At 45.8% G+C, this 21,870-nt stretch overlaps 2 protein-coding genes across 13 annotated transcripts in view; one reads left to right on the top strand and one right to left on the bottom strand.

The window, feature by feature from the left end:
- The window catches only part of C25H1orf116 (chromosome 25 C1orf116 homolog), a 32,672-nt gene extending 26,269 nt beyond the window's left edge, over positions 1–6,403 (bottom strand). Inside the window, exon 1 of the mRNA XM_014828741.3 lies at positions 6,083–6,403. Within this exon, the coding sequence (XP_014684227.1) occupies positions 6,083–6,262 (180 nt within the window). The 5' untranslated portion in view covers positions 6,263–6,403. The remainder of the gene's footprint in view (positions 1–6,082) is intronic.
- Positions 6,404–8,186: 1,783 nt separating this feature from the next.
- Positions 8,187–21,870, top strand: part of PFKFB2 (6-phosphofructo-2-kinase/fructose-2,6-biphosphatase 2) — a 38,943-nt gene continuing 25,259 nt past the window's right edge. For 10 of the 12 annotated variants that reach the window (XM_044758292.2, XM_070497734.1, XM_070497736.1 and 7 more), the window contains exons 1-11: positions 8,248–8,388; positions 9,391–9,498; positions 15,287–15,412; positions 15,907–16,003; positions 16,430–16,496; positions 16,634–16,708; positions 17,072–17,128; positions 18,027–18,151; positions 19,915–20,122; positions 20,560–20,706; positions 21,489–21,593. In XM_044758292.2, the coding sequence (XP_044614227.1) occupies positions 9,411–9,498; positions 15,287–15,412; positions 15,907–16,003; positions 16,430–16,496; positions 16,634–16,708; positions 17,072–17,128; positions 18,027–18,151; positions 19,915–20,122; positions 20,560–20,706; positions 21,489–21,593 (1,095 nt within the window). In that variant the 5' untranslated portion in view covers positions 8,248–8,388; positions 9,391–9,410. Of the gene's footprint in view, positions 8,389–9,390; positions 9,499–15,286; positions 15,413–15,906; positions 16,004–16,429; positions 16,497–16,633; positions 16,709–17,071; positions 17,129–18,026; positions 18,152–19,914; positions 20,123–20,559; positions 20,707–21,488; positions 21,594–21,870 lie in introns of all 12 variants that reach the window. The other 2 variants (XM_070497729.1, XM_014828772.3) reach the window with 2 other exon arrangements.

The raw sequence follows: 21,870 nt of genomic DNA, 5'->3' as shown, positions 1-21,870 counted from the left end.
GGGAGGGCTGTCAATCTTGGTTAAATTCATATGAACCAAGACCTGAATCAGCACACCACAATTCAATATCAATATAGTAATTTCTTCAAAGTCAAATGTTCAAAGCACAGCAAACAAAATGCCAACTAATTTTTGGAGAAGAAAAAAATAAAACCCTTTCCCACCATCAAAGAAGTTTTATATTCTTTTTAAGTTGGACGAAATGCGTGAATTATTAAAACTCTTACTAACAAAACATCTTAATAAACTAGCTTATTCAAATCAAGTGTTTTAATTTAGGCTTAAAAATGATGTTGCTTATATATGACACTTTTAAGGCCTCTGACTCAAAAATCAGCTCCCTTAAAATAAGTTTGCTTAGAAAACAAATGAAGAGCTTAAAGAATCTTATCTTTTTAAAGCTGTCATCTTTGTGCTACAAGGACAAATCTGAATACTGCACTGTACAACGAATGATAAAGAACAATCACATTCTAGAAATAAGTAATATTTTGAATGCTAGGGCACAGAGCATGCTCTTAATAGTTACTGAAATTGAGTTCTACTGTTAGCAAAACACCACGATGTTGTACCACTGGATACACTACGCAATGATGGTAATTGTTGATTAAGAAGAGCTGATTGTTAACAGCTCAAGAATTATATTTTAATGTCTTTAATAAGATCCCTGGAGAGGGCTAACATGTAAACTTTTACTTCATATTTCTTAAAGTGCTGCAAATAATAACAAATGTGTCTCAACACATAAAAGAACGTGAATCTTAATATATGAAAGTTTAGGAAGGCCACCTGATCCATAATGAAAAAAATCCTTCTGCTACTAATCTTGCATACTCGCAATTCTTTTTCAAAAAAAACCGACAGAAAACTCTATTTAGCTAGGGCAACTTGCAACATACAGTTTTGATGCCTAGACGAGACAGACAGAATAAGCTAGAGAAGCAAGGTAGGCATGGGTACTCAGTGGCAAGTATATATAAATACAATGTCAATTCATTCCTGATTATTTTTTTGCTGAGACCTGAACTTCATGGAATAATCAAGTGGCATGACCATATTAGTTTTTGCAATAGGGTGAAGCTGACCAGCGGCCCAAATTTCAAGGGTACCACTGGACTGTGCCCATTTTTCATTCACGGGAAACAATAAAGAAATCAACCCTGAAACAGCAACAGAAGATGTACCACATTGATGTCTTCATATGGCTGTAACATCATAAAATTCCCAGGGATATTCATTTTAATTTCTGAAATCACTCTGTGTAGAAGTGCATCTTCATAGCCCTATTTCTAACCTGTAAATCCAAAGAAGGGCAAGGGGAAGAAGAGCGAGGGAGAGGAGTGGGGGATGGGCAAGCACAATCTTCATTCACTCTGCCACTGATGTAAACTAGCTCCATTTTAATTAAAAAATATTCTTGTATGGCAGTCAAAAACTGAATGAATAGGAAGAAGGGTTTCATTATGCTCAAGTGCAAATTTAGGAAAAAGTTTCTTTAAATTCCACTGCAAGTACTAAATCCACAGGTTTTCAAAATTCACAAGATTAGAACTTACATTACGTTAATAAGCTAATTTTAAGAGTTTAGTAAGTTCAGTAAAAGAAATCTTTAAATTCTGTGAGGTTTACAAGCTTGAGTTTAGAATGAGCACAAGTGTAGGTTTTTAGTCCTCAATAATTAAATCAAATGGTCTACAAACAGTGCTTCATCTTGAATGTTCCATGATCAGAGCATTACTTTAAAGTACTAGTGCTGAATTTCAGCAGGTGATTAATTTAAAGAGCCATTATTGAGAGTGATTTGACTATCGGTGTCCAGTTGGTGAATGAACAACCTAGACAACAGGCATAATAGAATAAAATAAGATCCCCTGAATAAATACTTAAGACATTTGCTATAAAAGTATAAGTTAAATATGCAAACAAAAACACTTACAATGAGAGGGTTTAATTTTATAAAATATCAGGTTCTATTTCTTTCCATTTGTTAAATTAGTCCAATGTAGATAAAATATACTCAGTTTTAAAGTGACAGAAATTTATGTTGAGAAACACATCAATACATGCCTGGTTATAAATTACTCCATAAATATTTGCTCCATGAATAAACTTCTCTTAAAATTCCAGTAAGCAATGTCAAGTTTGGCTCCTGAAGTGCCGAAGGAAGAAGGGCAGGCTTTATGAATAATGATGCATAAAGCTCAATCTGATGGACATCACTCAGAATACTTTTTTTTTTTTTGAGGAAGATTAGCCCTGAGCTAACATCTGCCACCAAGCTTCCTCTTTTTGCTGAGGAAGACTGGCCCTGAGCTAAAATCCGTGCCCATCTTCCTCTACTTTATATGTGGGATGCCTGCCACTGCATGGCTTGACAAGCAGTGTGGAGGTCCACACCGGGGATGTGAACTGGTGAACCCCAGGCCACCGAAGTGTAACGTGAGAACTTATCCACTGCGCCATAGGGCTGGCCCTCAGTAGGATACTTTTAACTTACATTTTTAAACTTAGTATTTTCTAGGGGAAATAGGAGATACAAAAACCTTTTAGACCAGATGACAGACAGGTACAGAGGGATTTTCAACCATATTCATTTGTACACTTTATGATTGCCAAACATTAAGTATCGCAAGCTCACAAGTGCTATTATTTTTAAGGCTCAGTAAAATAGAAAATTAAACACTTTTAAGTTATATTGACCATAATAACTTAGAAAGGTACTAAAAAATGTTGTCTAATGACCTCAAGCATACTTTGTGAATTTTTCCTTAAAGGTACTTTTCTCCTAAATTGTTTACGTGTTCCTTAATTTTATATGGCCATCTCTTCCGAGAGAAAGTGCTAAAAGTAAATTTCAATTTTAAAACATTTGCCAAGAAGATATGCTGAAAGAGATACAAGTGCTTTAAAGTATACCATTCGTTTTCTAAGTGAGATATTTAATCAAAAATGAGATCAAGATAACAAAACTTCACAACATTAAACCTCTTCACATTATGTGAGATAACACATAACAAACTATAATTTAGCATCCCTGATCTTCAGAAGAATTAAGAAAAGAGGTAGAGAACTTTTATCTGGAAGATCTCGTAGTGAAGCTAAGTTTTAGAGGGTGTGCCTAGCGGATTAGCACACGAAGCAAATGGCTACACATCTAATATTAGGAAGAAGCAGAATTCTGAGAAAGCTGAATAAGGCAAGGATTTAAAAACTGTCATAATTTGGAAGTGAAACAAATTCATTCAACACTATCCCAATTATTTTAGAATTCTTCAAAGTCAAATTAAAAAATCGTGGATAAGCAAAGTACTAATTTACAGAAATGTGAAATTATGCAAAAGAACATTTGTGGCAGGATAAGGCGAGCATGAAAACAAACACTGCTAAGGTAAGCAAAAGATCTCACAGAACCCAAACCAAAGCACAGCATTACCACTTAGATGGAGATTTCTTTTAGGAGTTAGAGGAAGTGCTCTTAACAAAAAGCTGAGGAAATTAAATCCCTCTAGACGAATCTTTATGTAAGAAAGCAAAAATTGGGCACTCAAATTTTAAGGAACTCTAGGTAAAAAAACATACCCTGCTAAATTTTAAAATTTTATTCAAGGTGACAAAGATCAATAAATGAGCTGCATTAAAACACGAGGCCAACATTCTTTTAAAGCTTCAGTAAGCTGCTCAGGCGCCTTTCCCCTCATACATTCTACTTCTATACACTAGAAATCCTAAATTGGGCACTATCAGTTCCTGTTTTTCAGTAACATTCTCAAGGAATACACTCATCCCTGTAAAACGCTCATTATGTACTTACAACTGGTGAAGTACACATTTATAAAGTCTACCAAATCACAATACAAAATCAGTTTTGACAATTCTGAGTATCTTCATTTGAGGAATCAATTCATAATTTAGGAACTATTAACTCATTCAGAGTTTTGAAAAGGACTCAATTACTGGAGACACTGTGGTTTATGTCCAGTGACCTCACATGAGGCCTTCTGCATTACCCAAAATACGGAAGTTATTTTCTTCTACAAGTTAATGCTGCTGGATGCTAGTTTATAATACTAAAACTCAATCTTCAGGTTAGTGTCAGCAGATGGCAAGGACCACCTATTGTCACCCCAGCAGAAAGAGGGCATGTATCACCACTGTAGACACACATCTGTAAACCTGCACACTAATTTTAATCTTAACAAGGAGTTTCAGTGTCTTAGTGGTTTTAAGTTAAAAGGATGGTTCAAGCATTGTGTCCTTTTGTTCTTTAGGGTTACGAATAGCTTATTGGAAAACCCAGAACCTTCTGGATCTGTGAGGTAGTAGGCTTCAATCCTCATCATGCATAGATCACACTTCTCCAAAGTTGGTATGGCCTGTCTCCTTGGCATGGTCCCTTGCTTCTGCTTGTCCAGTTAATCCCTTCTGACATACCATGCACCTCAGGGTGAAGCGGTTTACATCAGTAAATTGTCTCTTTCTTCTAGCTTCATCTGCTAATTCCAGTGCTTGTACAAGAACAATATCATCATTAGAGGAGAAAATGGTCAGAGGAGGGGTGTGTGGGTCAGGGAAGTTACGCTGAAGTGGATCATAGTGGATGCCATCATAAATAAGCAGGACCCTTTTGGTATATCCTGCATCTTCCCCAAAACGATCAATTCTTACTGTCTGTGTATCCACTACACAGATTTCGCATTGATAAAATTTGGACAAAATCGATATCTCAATAGCTCCTCCCCAAGTATCATCCCTTTTGATCCAGTCACAGTACTCTTCATTTGTTTTTCCCAGGATTGCCTCGCTATAGAACTCTGGATCACTTGCTACAATTTCTGCTATGAGGCGTCTCATCTCAGGGGCACAAGCTGGATTCAAGACTCCTCCTTCCACAACATAGTACACACTGGTAAAGAGGCAGGAGTTGTCTGCTGGGACCGCGGTTCTGGTAAGCACAGGCAAAGTTTCCCTGACGTAACTAGGAGCACCATATTTTGTGAATGCAGGTGAAGTTTTGGGCCTGGTTTGGTCTTCTTCAACGATCAGCATGTCGCCTGTTAAAAATAAAAGAAACCCAGAACTGCAGAGAAATTATAGATGAAACTGAGCGTTCACTAGCCACGTCTGTAAATTACAAACAGAAGGAGTTAAAGTATAAGCTGGGGTTACTTGGGAGAATACATCTTTGTAAACAAGTGACCAGGAACACTTCTTGTTCACTGAATCTTCATAAAGATGAAAACAGAACAAAGAGCAAAACATTCTAGGTTGCATCCCAATTTAGTGAATCGGCCTGGGTTATCCACCTTTATACTCACTGAAAAAGATACATCTCAAGAAAGATACATGCTCTCTTCGTTTTAAAAGCACAAATCTTCCAGAAGGTGTTTACCATGGACTAGGCCACTAGGGGGTTCTCTTCCCTCTGAAATCTTAACATAGCCACCCTGTTTAGTGTTTACAGGATCCTTGATACAACAGCCGAAAGCTTTTAATTATCAATATTGCTGTTCAAATTTTAATACTGGACGGAAATAACTGCTGTTGTCTAGAACTTGAAAAGGCCTTTAGTGGACATGTGAAAGCAACCTCTAAAATATGTGCACTTAACTGTCGAAGTATATACAAAGGTGACTGCAGAAACGAGCCAGGAAAGCAAAAAAGAAGAGTATATCCTGCATTCTTCAAACCTGCTATCATCTTTCAGTGATACAGGGGAAAAGAACCATCAGGACAGAGAAAACAGGTCCTACTTTTTAACAGTTTTTTGGGAGGAGAGGGAAAACAAAATGAATGAGACGTTCTCAAGCGAGACCAGAAAGCAGACTGAGGACGGGTGGGCTTCAAGGCTTCTCACACAGGTTGGGCCCCCCGTGTCTTTCAACCATGTATAAAATCAAGGAGTTGCTAGACACTTGCCCCGGCCTCCGTAAGAGTCCTCTGTTCTTTAATCTATCCTCATCCTTGTTCGTTCTCAAAGCCCCCAGCTGACCCACGGCCACCTTGCCTTGACTGGTTCTGTTCTCCCTCACGCCCCTCCCCGTCCTCCCAGTCCTTTCCCCGGCCCCAGCCTCGATCTCCTTACCTGACTGGATGGGCAAATCCGCCAGAATGGTATCCCCGTTGCTGAGATCCAGGCACTCGGGCGGGTATCCGACGAGGATTCGCTGGCAGCCGGGGTCGATCCCGGTGATGGCGGCAATTTGGCCCTGGAGTTCCCGCACCCGGGTCCGGCTGGACAACCCCTGCAAAACATGAGTGCCATCCTTGGCCTTGCAGCGGAGCCGCCACATCGTGTCGGTCCGGCTACCCATGGGCCAGACACCCGTGTGGCCAGCTTTGGTCCCGGCAGCAGGTTGGCACTCGCCGCCGGAGCAACCAGCTGCCGGGTGGACTCCAAAATGGCCACCCTTCGCCGGGCCAAACATCGCGAGAAGGCGAGGCTGGTTACAGTTCTCGCGATACTTTGGTGCCGTTTCTCCCTTTGCACTTCAAGAAGCGCGAACTCTCTTTCAGTCACAAGTTTTCGCCCCCACCCTTCGGGAGCCGAAGGATGAAGATTTATCCGTATTCCTAAGTATAAGTGGTCTTGCTACCTGTAGAGCGAGTGAGGTGCCCTCCGCGTCGGCAGCATATATGCTCAAGGGAAGAGGGCGGGGGAAGGAGTTCCTGAATCGAGCACATTGGAATGTAACCTTGCCCTTAGTGAGGTCAGAAATCATTAAGTCGGGGCCTCCAGACTACACCGGGAGAAGCAGAAGCATAGTTCAGAACGCAAACGAATGCCAAGAATGCTCAGTGAGTCAAAGGACCTGTCAAAAAGCAGTCAGGTACTCGTGACTAGGCGGACTCATGGCTGCAGCAAACATTGACTCATTGAAATTAAGGGGGCCGGCCGACTGGGCTTTCCTCCATGAGACAGTAACTTGAAAATGTCCATTTGCCACATCTGAACGCGCAGTATGCGGTCAGCATCTGGGTCTAGGGCAGTACATGGAGGAGGAATGAAGAGGACTAACGTGTGTCATCCAGATTCCAGTTCAGGCCCTGGGTGTACAAATATGAGGACGATTCCATTCCTGCCTTCAGAACAACAAGTACCCACTGTAATCGGGAGAGGGTGGGGTGTAAAGGACGCACAACCACTGGGATTCACAGCCACGTGATAAGGCTAGATTATGTGACCTTTCTTCAACCCTGGATCCCTAGAACCAAGGACTGTGCCTCGCAAATAGGTGTTCAATAAATAACTTGCTGAATGGACAAAGACAGTTTACGGGCACAGAGAGGGCGACTATAACACTGGGAGTTGTAAAAAGCTCCAAAGAGGACATACTATTTGAGTTGTTTTGAAGGATGAATTTAATCTCCATGAAGGAGGAATAAAGACATCTGAATTTATCTCTCTTCCAAGAAATCCATACTCATTGTTCTTTTTCACCGTGGATCCAGAGCAGCAAGCCCTACCATGCGTAGAGTGGCTTTATCCACAGAATCAAGCATCAAAAAGGCCTGGGAGCAACTGTGAAAAGTTCGCTTGAAAAGTGCAAGCTCACTGCCACCTCTGAATAAGTTATATGGAATCTTTACATCTTTTACCACCTTTCATGACCCAATTTTCTGCTGGAGCAATTTTCTCTTTGGTTCTTCGAGTTGAGCGTAACAGACGGTATAGCGTGGGAGGTAGGAGGGAGAATAAAGAAAGTGGTTAGAAGTCCCCTGGAGGATGTGGGTAGGTCCAGGGAAGCTCCTGGTTCAGCGATGAGAGCAGTGATTTTCCCAGGTTACAGCGTCTGACCTAAGGGAAGGATATGCACACCCCTATAGGTGTCGTCAGCTCAAGCGCTGTGGTAGTCTACTCTAGCAGAGCACCTTCTAAGGCTTACGTTCCAGTTTATAGATCTGACGAGATCCCGCTGGGATTCAGGGAAGAAAGCGTTAATCTCTGCAAGGTTTTCCTGTCACCAAAAAGTCACACCCTCTCAAGACGTCTACTTAGTCCACTCTCGCGAGAGTATGAAAAAAAGTAATGCTTTTTATTAACCCCGCCCCCAGCCCTATTCGTTGCCAAGCAACGATGCAGCCAACCTCGACAGCGCTGGGGAACTTGGCAGCCAGTCGTCTTTCCCCTTCACAGTTCCGTCCTCCTGGAGCCGGCGTCAGAGATTCCGACTCGAGCCCCGCCCCCTGGAGCCTGCGGGCGCTCGATTGGTCGACGAGTCTCTCCAGGTGAGGGCCAACGCAGGAGTGGGCGGAGCCAGGCGGGAGCACGTGATTTGCCGGTGACTGGTGTACCCGGACCCCGGGCACAGTCTGTCGGCTCCGGTCTGCCGCGTTCCGGGGGAAAGTGCCGGGGCCACTGCCGGAAGGGATCTTAGGAGGGATCACAGGGTGAGCGACGGCTGTTCAGTCCCTGGAAGGTCATGGGCGGGCGGGAAGAGGGGGCTGTGCGCACCCGGATGAGGTGCGGGACGAAGATGCCTCTCTGTTCTGGGGACGTGCCGGCCCCCGGGCATTGCGGGGAATGCGGACGTTCAGGGGCTGGGAGCCGCAGCTGCTGTGGGTGGGAGGATTTGTGTGGTCACTGGAAGAACAGAGTAAGGTCCTTGAAGCGATACGACCTTCCGTCCTCACGAGTCCCTTGTCTGGGTTTAGGGAGTGAGCTCGGGGCTCTCCTACCCCAATTCGAGTCAGGACTTACCCCTTATTCTGCAGGTGACCTTGGGGAAGTCCTTTACCACCTCTTTGCGCCCCAGAGGATAGATGGGGAGAGGGTGGGAGCAAGGACTGGAGAATGAGAACACCAGAGGAGAAATGGTGACGTCCTAGGGCTGCCTCAGAGTCCAGTTTTTCCCTCAGGGATCATGTTGGAGGTTTCCTCACGTCTCTCGTTTTTTTCAGAACTGAATCCTACCATTGAACTGCAATTACTTTACGATAATGAACTTATCTATTCGCAACCCACCCACCCCCACCTGCTGTCGCTCCTCTCCCCACGTTCTTCAACTAGAATCTGAGATCAGGAAGAACTTGGATAAGCCACTTAATTTGATTAACCTCAGTTTTTCAATCTGTAAAACGGGGAGACGTAATAATGGTAGCAAAATCTGCCTTATTACAGGATTATTGGAAGGATTATAGGAGATGATTTATGTGAATGTGAACTCTTGTCAGCGTTATTAGTGCCAAGTTCTAGTGCAACTCTCTTTATAGATGAGGAGAGAGGGCTGGAGAGGTTCACGCCTTATCCAAGGGCGCGTAACTATTAACCGGGAGAAAGGGCCGGACTTGACTCTTGGCCCGGGGTTCTTATGGCGCACGGATCCTCTTCACTGAGGGTTGTGAGGCATGTCTCCTTCCCTCGATTCCTTACATTCCTTTTGTCTCTTCCAGACGACTCCTGAAGAGCTGCCATGTCTGGGAATTTTGCATCTTCCTCAGAGCAGAACAACAGCTGTGAAACAAAAACCTCAAACCTTCGAATATCAGAGAAGAAATGTTGTGAGTTCTGGGAAAGAGGAGAGGCTGCTCTCTCCTAGGATTTTATCTTGGGAGTGTAGTTGTAATCTGAGACACTCGTGCTTGGTGGGAGTGAGAAATAATTCTTTGACGTGGAAATTTAAAACAAAGTCTACGAGGAGGAGAATTTTCTGTCTGAAACAAGTTGGCTCCGTGAAACGTCTGTCCTTGGGGCTAGCTTGCTGGTATAGCCCAGCATTTTCTTAGTTTCTTACTTCTTTCTTTAACTGAATCTCTGTCTCCTGGGGGTATCTTCACACTCCGATTGATGTTGATAGTTAAGGTAAGCATTATTGTACACACAGTGGGGAAAGCAGAGTGGCGGGGTGCAGGAATTACTTGGGGCTGATACTTTTGACAGTTTCCCTTTATCTCTTGGGCTAAGCATGATGAGGGTACTGCTGACTGCAGAAATTGCACACCAGAGCCAGGAGCTCATTTCTGCAGGCCTCGGGGAATCAGCCCTGACAGGTGACTCCTCAGTGTGTCTTGGGCACCTAACTTTCACACAGGTTTAGCCTTTGCACTTTAGAAGCTATTTCCCTGCAGGTTCTTTCCTGCAGCGACAGGTTTTGCGGGAGCATTTCCATGCCAATCTTTTAGATGGAGACAGCGGGTGGGTTTGCAGAGAGATGAAGCCTCATTTCTGGTCCCCGTGCGTCTGCATTCCTAGGCATCATTAAGACTGCAAGGCTGCATAGCCCAATCCGAAAAGGTCCTGGACAACTGGTCCCCAGATGTTTCAGGGGACCTCAAGGAATGCTAACCTTTGCCCCTGCTTCTAGATCGCACCTTTCTTTTGGAACCCTATCCGTCACTTTTTCTCACTTCAGTGGTTATATATATCAGCAGGTGGAAACAGCCAACCAGCATGAGACCTGGAATCATCTCTTGTTCAAAGCCCTCCCCAGAGCCTTGACCTTGATGTGACGCTCTTGTCAGTCTCATGATTAGTGATGACAGTCTTTCACCAGCACCCATGAGGCTTGCTGGGGTTTGAGCTGCAGCAGAGTCAGCTTGTTTAGATGTGATCCTGGGGTTGGCGCACCTCTGTGATTAGAGTCTCCTTTCTCTGCCAGGGCAGGAAGCCAGGTACCAAGGGCAAATACCCTAGGGGAGATAACTAGTGTAGTATGATGTTTGAGTGCAGCCTCTGCAGTCAGACTGCCGGTTTGGGTCCCAGTTTTACTACTTCCTAGCTGGGTGCCCTTGAACAAGTTGCTCCTCTCCATGCCGCAGTTTACTCCTTTATAAAATGGGGATACCTATAGTACCTTCCCCCAGATTGATGTGAGAATTAAATGAGTAAATGTGGGAAGGCATGTAGAAAAGTGTTGGGCACACAGCTAAGATGTGTTATTTTTCACTGGTGACTCTATTTGTGTTTTGTATTTATTCCTGAAACGTAATATATAAATTGAATTATGCTCTAAATGCTGTGCTGGAAGCCCACTATTTAAAAGTGCCCTGCAAAGAATTGTATTTTCAGTAAAGAATGTTCTCTTCTCTGGTTTAACAATGTTGTAAGTCAGATTTTGGGGTACAGGATGCACATCTTAAAGAGAGGTGCACTCATGTTACTAGGACACTTGATCCAAAAGAGAGCAGAGAACTGGAGGGGAGGGAGTTGATAACTGGAAGTCTCCGACCCTGCATAATGCCCCGTGTCTGTCCTTCTAGTTGTTTTATCCTCCATGGGAATCTCCTACCTGCCTTCTTAACTCTTCTGTGGTTTTTCTGCCTTGAGGGCTTTTCATTAGTCCTGGAAGTAGTAATCTCAGGTCTCTTTCCTGTCCTCTAGACTAATTCCTGCTCTGGGCTCTGATTTCTCCTTTCCAAGCTTCACTCTCTTCTCTCCCACTGGAAGCATCTGGCTTGTCCTAAAGCTCCTGTCCTTCATTTACCCCATTCTCTTCTCCCCCCATTGGTTGGACTGTGAGGCTATCATAGCTGTAGTCAAAGGAGAAATGCAGTTAGGAGCATATGTGTTCGTTTATTCCCTTTTTCTCTGTTATTTGTCTGTATCTTGAAACAGGCTCCCCTGGCTGCTTCGTGTCCACAGCCGGCCGCTGCTTTATGAGTAGCTGCACCGGGATCCCTGCTGCTAATTACACATGTGCTGCCTGACTGCGACTCTGGGAAGTGACTGTGCTGGGGGCCTGCAGAGAGACCTTAGGGAGCCAGAACCTCCAAAGGAGCGTTACTGGGACTTGAGCTGCTCCAGGGATGGAGGTGAAGGGGAGGTGTTGGCTGGGCTGCCTTTAAGGTGCCCAGATTATGTTTCAGGGCTCTGTGAAAGCAGGAATTGGTGGGGCAGGGCGAGGTCTGCCTGCTTTTTTTTTCTTTGTTTCTTTTATTATTTGATAATTTGATGAGGTCTGGAACAAAGTTCCCATGTGTACCTTTCCCTAATTACAGAAGCAGTACATGTTCATGAAAAAATCAAACGATACTGAAAAAGTGAGAAATCTCTCACAATTTCTCCTGTCCTGTTAAATTTGATTCTTCCCATCTTATTCTAGTGTATCCCATTAATGAAATCGGTTCACACTGTGCATCCTCTGTTCTGCTGCCCTTTCCTTTTTTTTTTTTAATCTTACTGTATTGTGGACATTTTTCCCTGTTAGTAAATCCAGATTTACCTCATTCTGTGTCGTATTACACTGTGTGGATATGCCACCTTCCGCCGAGGGACATTTGTGTTGTCTGCATGTCTGCCCTTGCAAACAGTGCTACAGTGAGCGTCCTTGCACACTTTGCATGTTTCTGCTAGCAGCGTTTCCTCCAGAGTTAATAGGAGAAGAGAGAGGCACATTTGAAATGTTGATCAGTGTTGATCAGTAGATTACTAATTTGCTCTCCTAAAAAGTTTTATGTTGTAAGCTGTTTTTAATATTTCAAAGTGCTTGATGGAAATTGGGCATTATCAACTACAGCTGGACTGGTTAACTAAAATATTAACTTTCTTAGTATTTGGCTGCAGAATTTGGATATTTCATGCCTATCATTCAAACAGCAGGAGATAATCAGCAATTTTATGACTTCTGGTAAATAAAAAGAAGATATTACTAATGAAACATAGTTTAATGGGCAGCATATCTCAAAAATATTGGGCCTATTTAAAAGAAATAGTGGGAGAAGACCTTGCTCATGAAAAGGCCAGGAACCATTGGCGTTTTAGAGCACCCTTCAGGATTAGAGTCGAGAGCACAGTTGTGCTTAGCAATGGCTCCCTTCATCAGGTGCCAACAGGAGATGGTGGCTGGGACTGAATAGGCTCTCGTGAAACCAGGAGTCTGGTCAGAGCCCTGACCTTGACTTTCTACTGTGGAGTGGTGGGCCAGGCTCTTCCTTTCTCTGGGCTTGAGTTTTTTTGTCTACAGGAGGGAAGTTTTCAAGCCCTCATTTCCTCTCAGTGGGTTCATGAAGGGAACATCAGTTTAAGATTGAGAAAGTGAGTTAAACCTTGTGTAAAGAAGGCAGAACAGAATTTCAGGATTGCAACAGCTTTCCGTTAGGTGTCAAGGGATGTGTTAAATTGTTTCTGAAATTAATCAGCATGAAGTATCTACTATTCAAATTAAGGTGGTGATGATGGTGGTGGTTGTGGTCTTGGTGGTAGTGGTTTTGTTTTTTGACAGGCAGGACAGAATGTTCCTAGTTTTGCTGGTGTGTCAATTTGAGAAAGGAAGTGTAGCTTAGTTTTGCACTCCGGAAAATGAGAGGCCCTGGTTGCAGCAGGTGTGTGTTGGGGGGGGGGTTGGGGGGGAGATGTGATGTGCAGGGGTGGGAGGTGTGGTGCTGGAGGGCACTGTGGGGAGTCCTTAGTGACCTGTGTTTTCTTTTGTTCTTAGTACTCTCTGTCCAGGTTGGTAAACACGGAGCAGCTGGTTCCGTGGTTGGCTTCAGAGCCGCTTCCAAATATCAGTTCATTTTCAGCTTCAGGGAGGGTAACAAGATCTTCAGGGGAAGTGCCTAATGGGCTGGAAGGTGTGGACAAAGCAGGCCTAGCAATGCAGGTAATGAGCCACATCCTGGGGGATTGAGAAGAGTGTGGCACTGAGCCGGAGAAAGTGAAGACTCAGGAGGATTTTACTGCTGAAACTGGAGGCAGCTGATCCCAGGCAGAGGCAATCTGCTGGTTAGGGGTCAGAGGTCAGGGATTAACATCAGTGGAGGCTTCAGGGTGGCATGTGCCTGCCTTTGTGCTCCCTATTTGTACAGAGATGAAAATCATTTATGTTGCTCATTACCTGCCTTGGAGGGCCTGCTGCCGAGGCCCGGGAATTTTCCACGTGCACAGTGGGTAAAGGACCAAAAGTCAAGTGCTCCAACCCTGAGTCTGGGCATCCACCCCTCCCTCATCACGGGGCCACTCTTTGGCTTCTGAGCACTTCTTGCCCAACAGCCCTAAGGAAACTCCTCCTGCTGAGGTCTGTTCTCTGCCCAGGCCCTTGTGCCCACTTCTGCATTGAGATCGTTTTACATTCCTTTTTCAAAAGATGAAAGATGACTTTCCCATCCAGGTACCCCAGTTTTACTGAACTGTTTCTTAGCCTTACAGGGTCACCTTGTCCCAGGGCAGAGAAGCAGCAGCAACTTTCAGGGCGCCCTTTTGAAAAGCAGTGCTGGGAAGTAGAAGGCGAGGACAGTTCTTTCCCTTTCCCATCCTTGTGCAGGCCCTTCCCTCATAGGAGCCAGCAGAGCCTGAGCCCTCCCAGCATGACCTCAGTTTGGGTCTAGGCCCCAGGAAAGTGTCCAGCAGCAGTGCAGTCCCTCTCCCACTCCTCTGTGGCAGGAGGGCAGGGAGCAGCCAACCCCTGTGAGCAAGCTGGTGAGGAATCACAGGCTCTTTATGGTGAAAGGCTGCCGAGGAAACACAAGATCTGGATTCGAGTGCCAGCTCTTCCCGTGACTCATCATGGGTCCTTAGGCAAGTCACCTGACTGAGCTCTGAGCTTCTAGTTTGCCCCACCTGTCCAGTGAGACCTATCTCTGTAAAGGAGCAGTCCTGAAATAAGTTCCCAAGGAAGGGTAGACCGATGACTGTTCCTGCTTCTAAGTTGTCTTGCTTTCGTATGGGCCATTGAGGCAGGCTGGCCATGATGCTGCGTGGGCTAGCTTTACCATGAAGCTTCCTGAGATCTAGTCAGAACCTGTGTCAAGTAGGCTTTGCCACGGCCTAAATCTCACTATGGTAAATTTTAAGAAATTCTGACTTAAGCTCGTGTCTTAAGTACAAAGGCCGAAACAGCTTGAGGCCAGGCTCTTTTTGCAGTGGGCAAGCTAATTCTTGCCCGTGACTCTGAAGGGATAGATGGATCCTCAGGGTAGAAACTATTTGACCATTACAGGAGCCAGCTCAATTCTGTACTGCTGGAATCCCCAGGCACAAGACCTTCCTTCACAGCTGTATCACTCTCGTGTTACTGGACATTCTCAGGTTAAGGAAGGTGCTGTGGTTACTGTCTTTCTAATCCTCACCACTTCTCTTCCTCTTTCCACTTGGGTACTTCTGTGAAGACCTTGGACATGTGAGGAAGACATGTCTTGGTTTGGGTACTTTCTGGACATCTACATGACCCTCTAACTCTCTTTTAGGAGAGTTCACCCTCTATCTCCTCCGTTTGCCTTCCCAGGCTTCCTGAACCCCTTCCTCACTGAGATGTGTGAGGATTAAATGAGATTGCGACTCTGAAGTTCCTGGGCCAGTGCATGGACCTTTCTCGACCCCTAGTCATTTAGTTCTGTTCTGTGTCTTTTCCTCTAGCGTGGGCATCCTACATGACCAACTCCCCAACTCTCATTGTTATGATTGGCTTGCCAGCCCGGGGAAAAACCTACGTGTCCAAGAAACTCACGCGTTACCTCAACTGGATTGGGGTACCCACCAAAGGTAGGTGCAGGTCATTCATTTCTTGAGAAGGGAAACCATCGGTTCCTGGCCTCACCGGCCTCCGGGAGACTTAGGTTAACAGTGCTCCTGGCAGAAACAGTGGTTGCGTCAAGATTTACTGGATTTGTTCCCTGTTCACAGACTCATTTCCTCCTGGCCTGGGTGGATTGGCGTAGTTTTGAGGGAATACCTTCGGTAGCATAGGGCTTTACATTTTTTAAAGCCGTTCCATATCCATCATCTTGTCTAATCCTAGCAATATCCCTGTGAAATAGCCAAAGTGGCTGAGGAAATTGAAACTCTGACAGTTGAAGACTTGTCTAAGGTCTAGTTAACCCTGAACTCGAACCTAACTTGGCTCCTAATGTGTTATTGTTCCCAACATACCAAAGTGTTTCCCATCCCCTCGGCTACTCTGACATTAGACCAAGAAGTCCCCTTTGGTGGGGCCATTGTATTGTTTCACGGCTGAAGGGTGCTGGTGTGTTCTGCAGTGTTTAACCTTGGGGTGTATCGGCGCAAAGCAGTCAAGTCCTATAAGTCCTACGACTTCTTCCGGCACGACAATGAGGAGGCCATGAAGATCCGCAAGTGAGTCTTCTCAGGCCTGACCTCTGGGCCAGCTCTTTCTTGGCCATCACAAGACTGGATGTGTTGAGGCTTGGTTTTACTTTCAGTAAATATCCTGTGGGGATTTTAAGTGGAAGTTATTTGCTAGACAGGTCACCTAGGCCTTGGGCGGGTAGAACAGGGCTCGGGGAGATGCATGTGTGCTTGTAGACTCAACCTACAGAGGGATAAGATATATGCGTGGGGTGGGGGGAGGGGAAAGATAGATGATGGTATGAAAACCTCAGTGGGGGAAGTTGAAAAGTCTAGTTAGGAGAAAATTTTGGCCAGCGGGAAAACTAAGCAGGAAGGGACGTGACTCCTATAACAGCCCCGCTGTTCGTGTCTCTGGCTACTCTTGAGCTTGGTCTCGCTCTACTCTGCTGATTTCCCCTGCTCTCATGGCAGGCAGTGTGCTTTGGTGGCACTGGAAGACGTTAAGGCGTATCTCACTGAGGAGAACGGGCAGATTGCGGTAAGCCTTACCTGCCTCTCGCCTGTCTTGGTCTCCACTGTTTCAGCAGCCTGGCTGCACAGCCCCACCGTGGGTGCACCTTGGTGGGATTCCATTTCTTGCTCCGCAGTCATCTACCTTGTGGGCTCTCTTCCCAGGTGTTTGATGCCACCAATACCACTAGGGAGAGGAGGGACATGATTTTGAACTTTGCCAAGGAGAATTCCTTCAAGGTAGGACCTGACTCCACGCTGGAAGAGAAGGGATGCGTGGAGGTGGGAGTTAGGAGGGACATGTGGACCTGTTTGACTCTGGCCAGTGACGACAGGATTGGATATCTGCTTCTCTTCTCTTGGGCAAACCCCGAGTCCTTGAGTGTTTTCTTTCAGGTCCTTTCTCAGACCCTTAGCCTGTATGTCTGAGGCCCTTGGGGATGTGGTAAGAGCTATTTTTAAATGAAGAGGCCTCGAAGGCCACTTGGGTAAAACAAAGTCCTGGGGGATGGTGGCTGGGGTGGGGCAGGTTTGCGCATGCGCTCTTAGTTAACAGCCTGGCCATTTTTGCCTCATTTATCACTGCCCTCTCTCCCTGGCCAGGTATTCTTCGTGGAATCTGTCTGTGATGATCCTGATGTCATCGCTGCCAACATCTTGGTGGGTGACACCCCTGTGTACCACCACCTCATTATCCTTTGTGCCTTGAGTGTGTGTTGGTGGGGGAGGGGGGAGAGTCAACTGGGTAATGAAAGAAAGAAATAGATATGTTTAACATCAGAGAGTGAGCTTTTTGATCTGCCAGAGCACCATTTTGTACTTCTACACTCTTCCCTTGGGAGAGGAAACTGAAGCTTTAAGGAATAAAGTAAGAATTAGCTGTTGAAAGGAGGCCAAGTAGGAGTCCTGGCCCTGAGTGTTAGCTGGATGCTGAGGCCCAGGTATGCCCTTAGACCCCATCACACTCTTCATTTTCTGTTAGGACCACCTTATAGGAAGGTCCTCTGCCCACTAAAGGTCTAATATTCAGGTCGACACTGTGCGCTGAGTGCCTCATGCCTTGTGTGGTCGCAGCGTAGGCCAGCGTCAGGCCATTTGATGGATTGTGCTGTGCTGTGCCGAGTAGATGTCTGTGCATGGTATCATGGTGATGCGCTCTCAGCAACATGGGAACTTGGGATTGTCTGAGGAAGAGGCATCTGGTCCAAGTGGGGCATGCGTTGATCAAGCACCCTATTCTGAGTGGGCATGGGGAGAAACTGAAGCCCATTCTGTTTTCCCAGGAAGGTACATAAAGGGATTTGGACACGGGCAGCTTCAGCTGCGTGACTGCCTCTGTCCTTCAGCCAAGGGCAGGCACATGACTCCCCAGTTGTCTTTCCCTTCTTGGTTGCCAGGGTCACAGGACGGGGAGGGGCTGCTCAATGAATGGGGTTGCCAACGCTCCAGTGAAAGGCCACTTCTATGGACTCCCTTTTCTTTACTTAGCAGTGGCTATTTGCAGGAGGACTGTTAAGGGCAGACCTCTGACCAGGCCCTGCTCTTCCTTTGATTCTAGGAGGTAAAGGTGTCGAGCCCTGACTACCCTGAAAGGAACAGGGAGAATGTGATGGAGGATTTCCTGAAGAGAATTGAGTGCTACAAAGTCACCTATCGACCCCTCGATCCAGACAACTATGACAAGTAAGATTTCAGGCCATGGTTTGAAGGGCCCGAGGCAGGAGGCTCATTTGAGAAAGAGCCTTTCTCCCTCTGTCCCTAAACTTCCCTCTGACAATCCAGGCCTATAATGTTTACATCATTCTAGAGAAACACAGTGTGGATTTGTGGCTTCCACGTGGATTGAATCTCCTACTTGAACACTGAAGTGTTTTTCATCATCGCTTCTTTCCCTCTATCCTCTGGAGCAAGATTTCTCAACCTCAGCATTACTGACATTTGAAGTGGATAATTCTTTGCTGTGGGCAACTGTCCTGTGCATTGTAGGATGGTCAGGAGCATCCCGGGCCTCTTCCCACTAGATGCCAGCAACACTCCCAAGATATGACAACCAAAAATGTCTCTAGACATTGCCAAATGTCCCCTGGGGAGCAAAATCACCCCCATCTAGAACCACTGCTCTAGATCAATAGTTTTGAACTGGGGTGTTGTAGGACACTCCTCAGGGATGTGTCATCAGTGTTTGATAAATTTTTGAAGTTTATTATCTGTGTGTGTATATATATAAAATATATATGTTAATACGTATGCATACATGCACGTATATTACATGTGCAATATAACAATGTATATAATAATAAATATATATTTATATAAAACATAATATATATTGTGCCATGTGTATACACACATATATATATGCTGCCAAGTCCTCAGGAACGTGCCCGTCTCAGAGAAATGTCTGATCAATGCTAGCACTATGGCAGTGTCTGTCAGCAATGTGGTACAGAGGATGGTTAACTCGATGTGTGTGAGCCATAAGAGCCATAGCAAAATGTAGAGTCCACGTTGTGCACATGGAAAAGCGTGCAGTTGGGGCAGTTAACAGTTCTGTTCAAATAAGAATACAGCTGTGCAGCCAAGCGAGACAAGCCTGCATGGCCCACTGTTAAATTGCTTCAATGATCTGCTTAATGTTTTGAGTCTTTCAGTTGCTTCAAAGTTGTTGCCTAGAATGTTAGTATTTGGAGGTGTTCCTTAATACAAAAGTTGGAAACCACTGCCTTACATATGGTGTAACAGTGTATTCTTCAGTTAGCCCAAAGGCCTACGTAGAAAAACATTCTAGAAGAATGTGTGTGGGTGTTTAGAGATGTTATCTCTGGTGGTAGGGTTGTGGGTGATTTTTATTTGCATCATTCTACCTTTTTTTCCTGAAATTCTTTTGGAATAAGCATGTGTTTTTTTAATAATAAGAAAAATTCCATGATGGCCACAAGCAAACAGCGTACGGAAGTGCCTCTGAGAGAGACTTGATTTGGGTGGCTGTGGGGAATGCACAGAGATCTCCATCTGTGGTTCTGCCCCGCCTCCTCGCTCATGGCTGGTGGGTGCCGTGCTGTGGCGAGGTCTCGACCACCTCCGAAGTGGGTTGTGCTTCTCACCACATTTCAGAGTTAGCAAAATCTTCAGGTCATCTAGTCCAGTCCCTGAGGGGAGGCCTGGATTCTGTGTATCCTACTTATCAGCATTGCATGGCACAGTACAGGCACTCGGGAACTGGAACTGACTGACTGGAAGTTCAGGAAATTCTCCTTCATCTCAGTCCTGAGGAGTGATCCATGTCTTACCATGTCGTTCCTGAAATGTGGGGGAGGTGGGGAGGCGGGTATGACGGGAGAGGAGGAAGCACTTCTGTGAGCCTGGAAGTAACTGGAGATCCTTTCTCCTCCCACTGTCATCCTCAGCTTTGCATACTCAGGGGACTTTTTCCTCCTCTGTCCCAGGGATCTCTCTTTCATCAAGGTGATAAACGTGGGCCAGCGGTTTTTGGTGAACAGAGTCCAGGACTACATCCAGAGCAAGATCGTCTACTACCTCATGAACATCCACGTGCAGCCCCGCACCATCTACCTCTGCCGGCACGGAGAGAGCGAGTTCAACCTCCTGGGCAAGATCGGGGGGGACTCTGGCCTCTCGGTGCGCGGAAAGCAGGTGGGCAGTCAGCCAGGAGGCTGGGTTTCCTAGGCTTAGAGTTAGAAGGGCATGGTGGAGGTCATCGCTTTTATCCCTTTACTCCTTCCTAAATCCCCCTGGGGCTTAGGCTGTGGTTTCAGATAGTCAGGCAAGTGCTAAAGACGTTTTCTGGTTCACTGATTCTAGCTCTGCTGTATGGAGTGCGAATAACTTGGAACCACTTCTGCTGTGGTCACTCAGCCATCAGATGTTTATTGGCTGTGACTTGTGTGCTTTGCACAGTACAGGGTGCCCCAGTTGAAGTTCATTTCATCTTGGGTTTAGCTTAACTAGGTAGCACCTTTTGGATTTTGACCATGATCATGCATACCCTTTGTCTTTATAGGCCAAATTAGCAGTTGTGTGTGTGTGTGTATGTTTTTCCCTCCTTTTAAAATTTTTATTTCAAACCCCAGTTTGCCCAGGCTCTCAGGAAGTTTCTGGAGGAACAGGAGATAGCAGACCTCAAAGTGTGGACGAGCCAGTTGAAGAGGACTATCCAGACTGCTGAATCCCTGGGGGTGACTTATGAGCAGTGGAAGATCCTGAATGAGATTGACGCTGTGAGTAGGAAGCTGCAGGGGCTGAAAGGCCAGCGAGAGTCTCCTCTTCAGGCAGGAGCTCAGAAGTCATGATATGGGCAGTTTTATTTAGAAAACTAGAACCACCAAGGAGAACCTCCGAGGAAGCTTAGTCTATGGCCATTTTGGGGAGGAAGTGGGAACAACTGCACCCCCACTTGAGGCTTCCTGCCTGCTTGAGCACCTGTGCCAGTGCTGGGACCCAGACCCGTTTTTGACCTAACCACTCTGGTACCTGGGGAGAGCGAAGCTCCCTTTGGTTCCTTTGTATATTTTCCTCCCTGGAAAAAGAAATAGCTAACAACTCACTTCTTTAATTTCTGCTTAGATCATTTGGTCAGCTATTCTGGAAAAGTCCTTTCCAAATTTTTTCTTGGCTCTCTCTCTCCCAGAGCACAAAAGTAGACATTTCTTTTTCTTTCCTTCCTCTGTACCCTTTTATGCCTTCTGCAAGAATTCTCCAGTCCCTTCAATGCCCCCTCCTTCCCTGCCTCCTGTTCCTTTGATCCTGCTGACTTCTCTGGACCTGTAAGTTCCCCACAGTAGTAGGCGAAAGTGGCAGCTTCAGCTAGAGAAGCTGCCTCATCTCTGCGGAGGCCCCACCTTGCAAGCCCCAGAGCCTGGCCAGTCAGCTGCGGGCCAGGAGGGGGCCCGCACGGTGCCGGGCACTTGTGGGAAGCTAGCATTCTTCAGTGTCGTCTTCTTTCTGTGGGTGGGGCTGTGTGGGTCAGTCTACCTCTTCAAGCCCGTGTGGCTCCTTGCAGGGCGTGTGCGAGGAGATGACCTATGCAGAGATTGAGAAGCAGTACCCGGACGAGTTTGCACTTCGAGATCAAGAGAAATATCTGTATCGATATCCTGGCGGGGAGGTGAGTGTCCCCTCAATGAGGTGACTGCCCAGACCTTTGCTGGGGGCTTAGCTTTAATCTGGGGGAAGGACTGAGTGTGATTTTGGGATTTAGAAAGGGTGGTCAAGGCATCAGTTAGTTTATCCTCCTCCCTTTGGGCCATACTATGTTTAATTCAGCTTAAGCTGTTGAATGCCTCATTAATTTGTTAATATCTCCAGGGAAAAGGGTGACAGGATAGCCTTTTGTGTTGAGTATTTTGTAGAATCAGCGTGATCTTTTTTACTTCTTTTTTTCA

Source organism: Equus asinus, chromosome 25 (assembly GCF_041296235.1).
Source record: "Equus asinus isolate D_3611 breed Donkey chromosome 25, EquAss-T2T_v2, whole genome shotgun sequence".
In the NCBI taxonomy this organism is placed as follows: Eukaryota; Metazoa; Chordata; class Mammalia; order Perissodactyla; family Equidae; genus Equus; species Equus asinus.
This window is presented reverse-complemented; position numbering and strand designations above follow the sequence as displayed.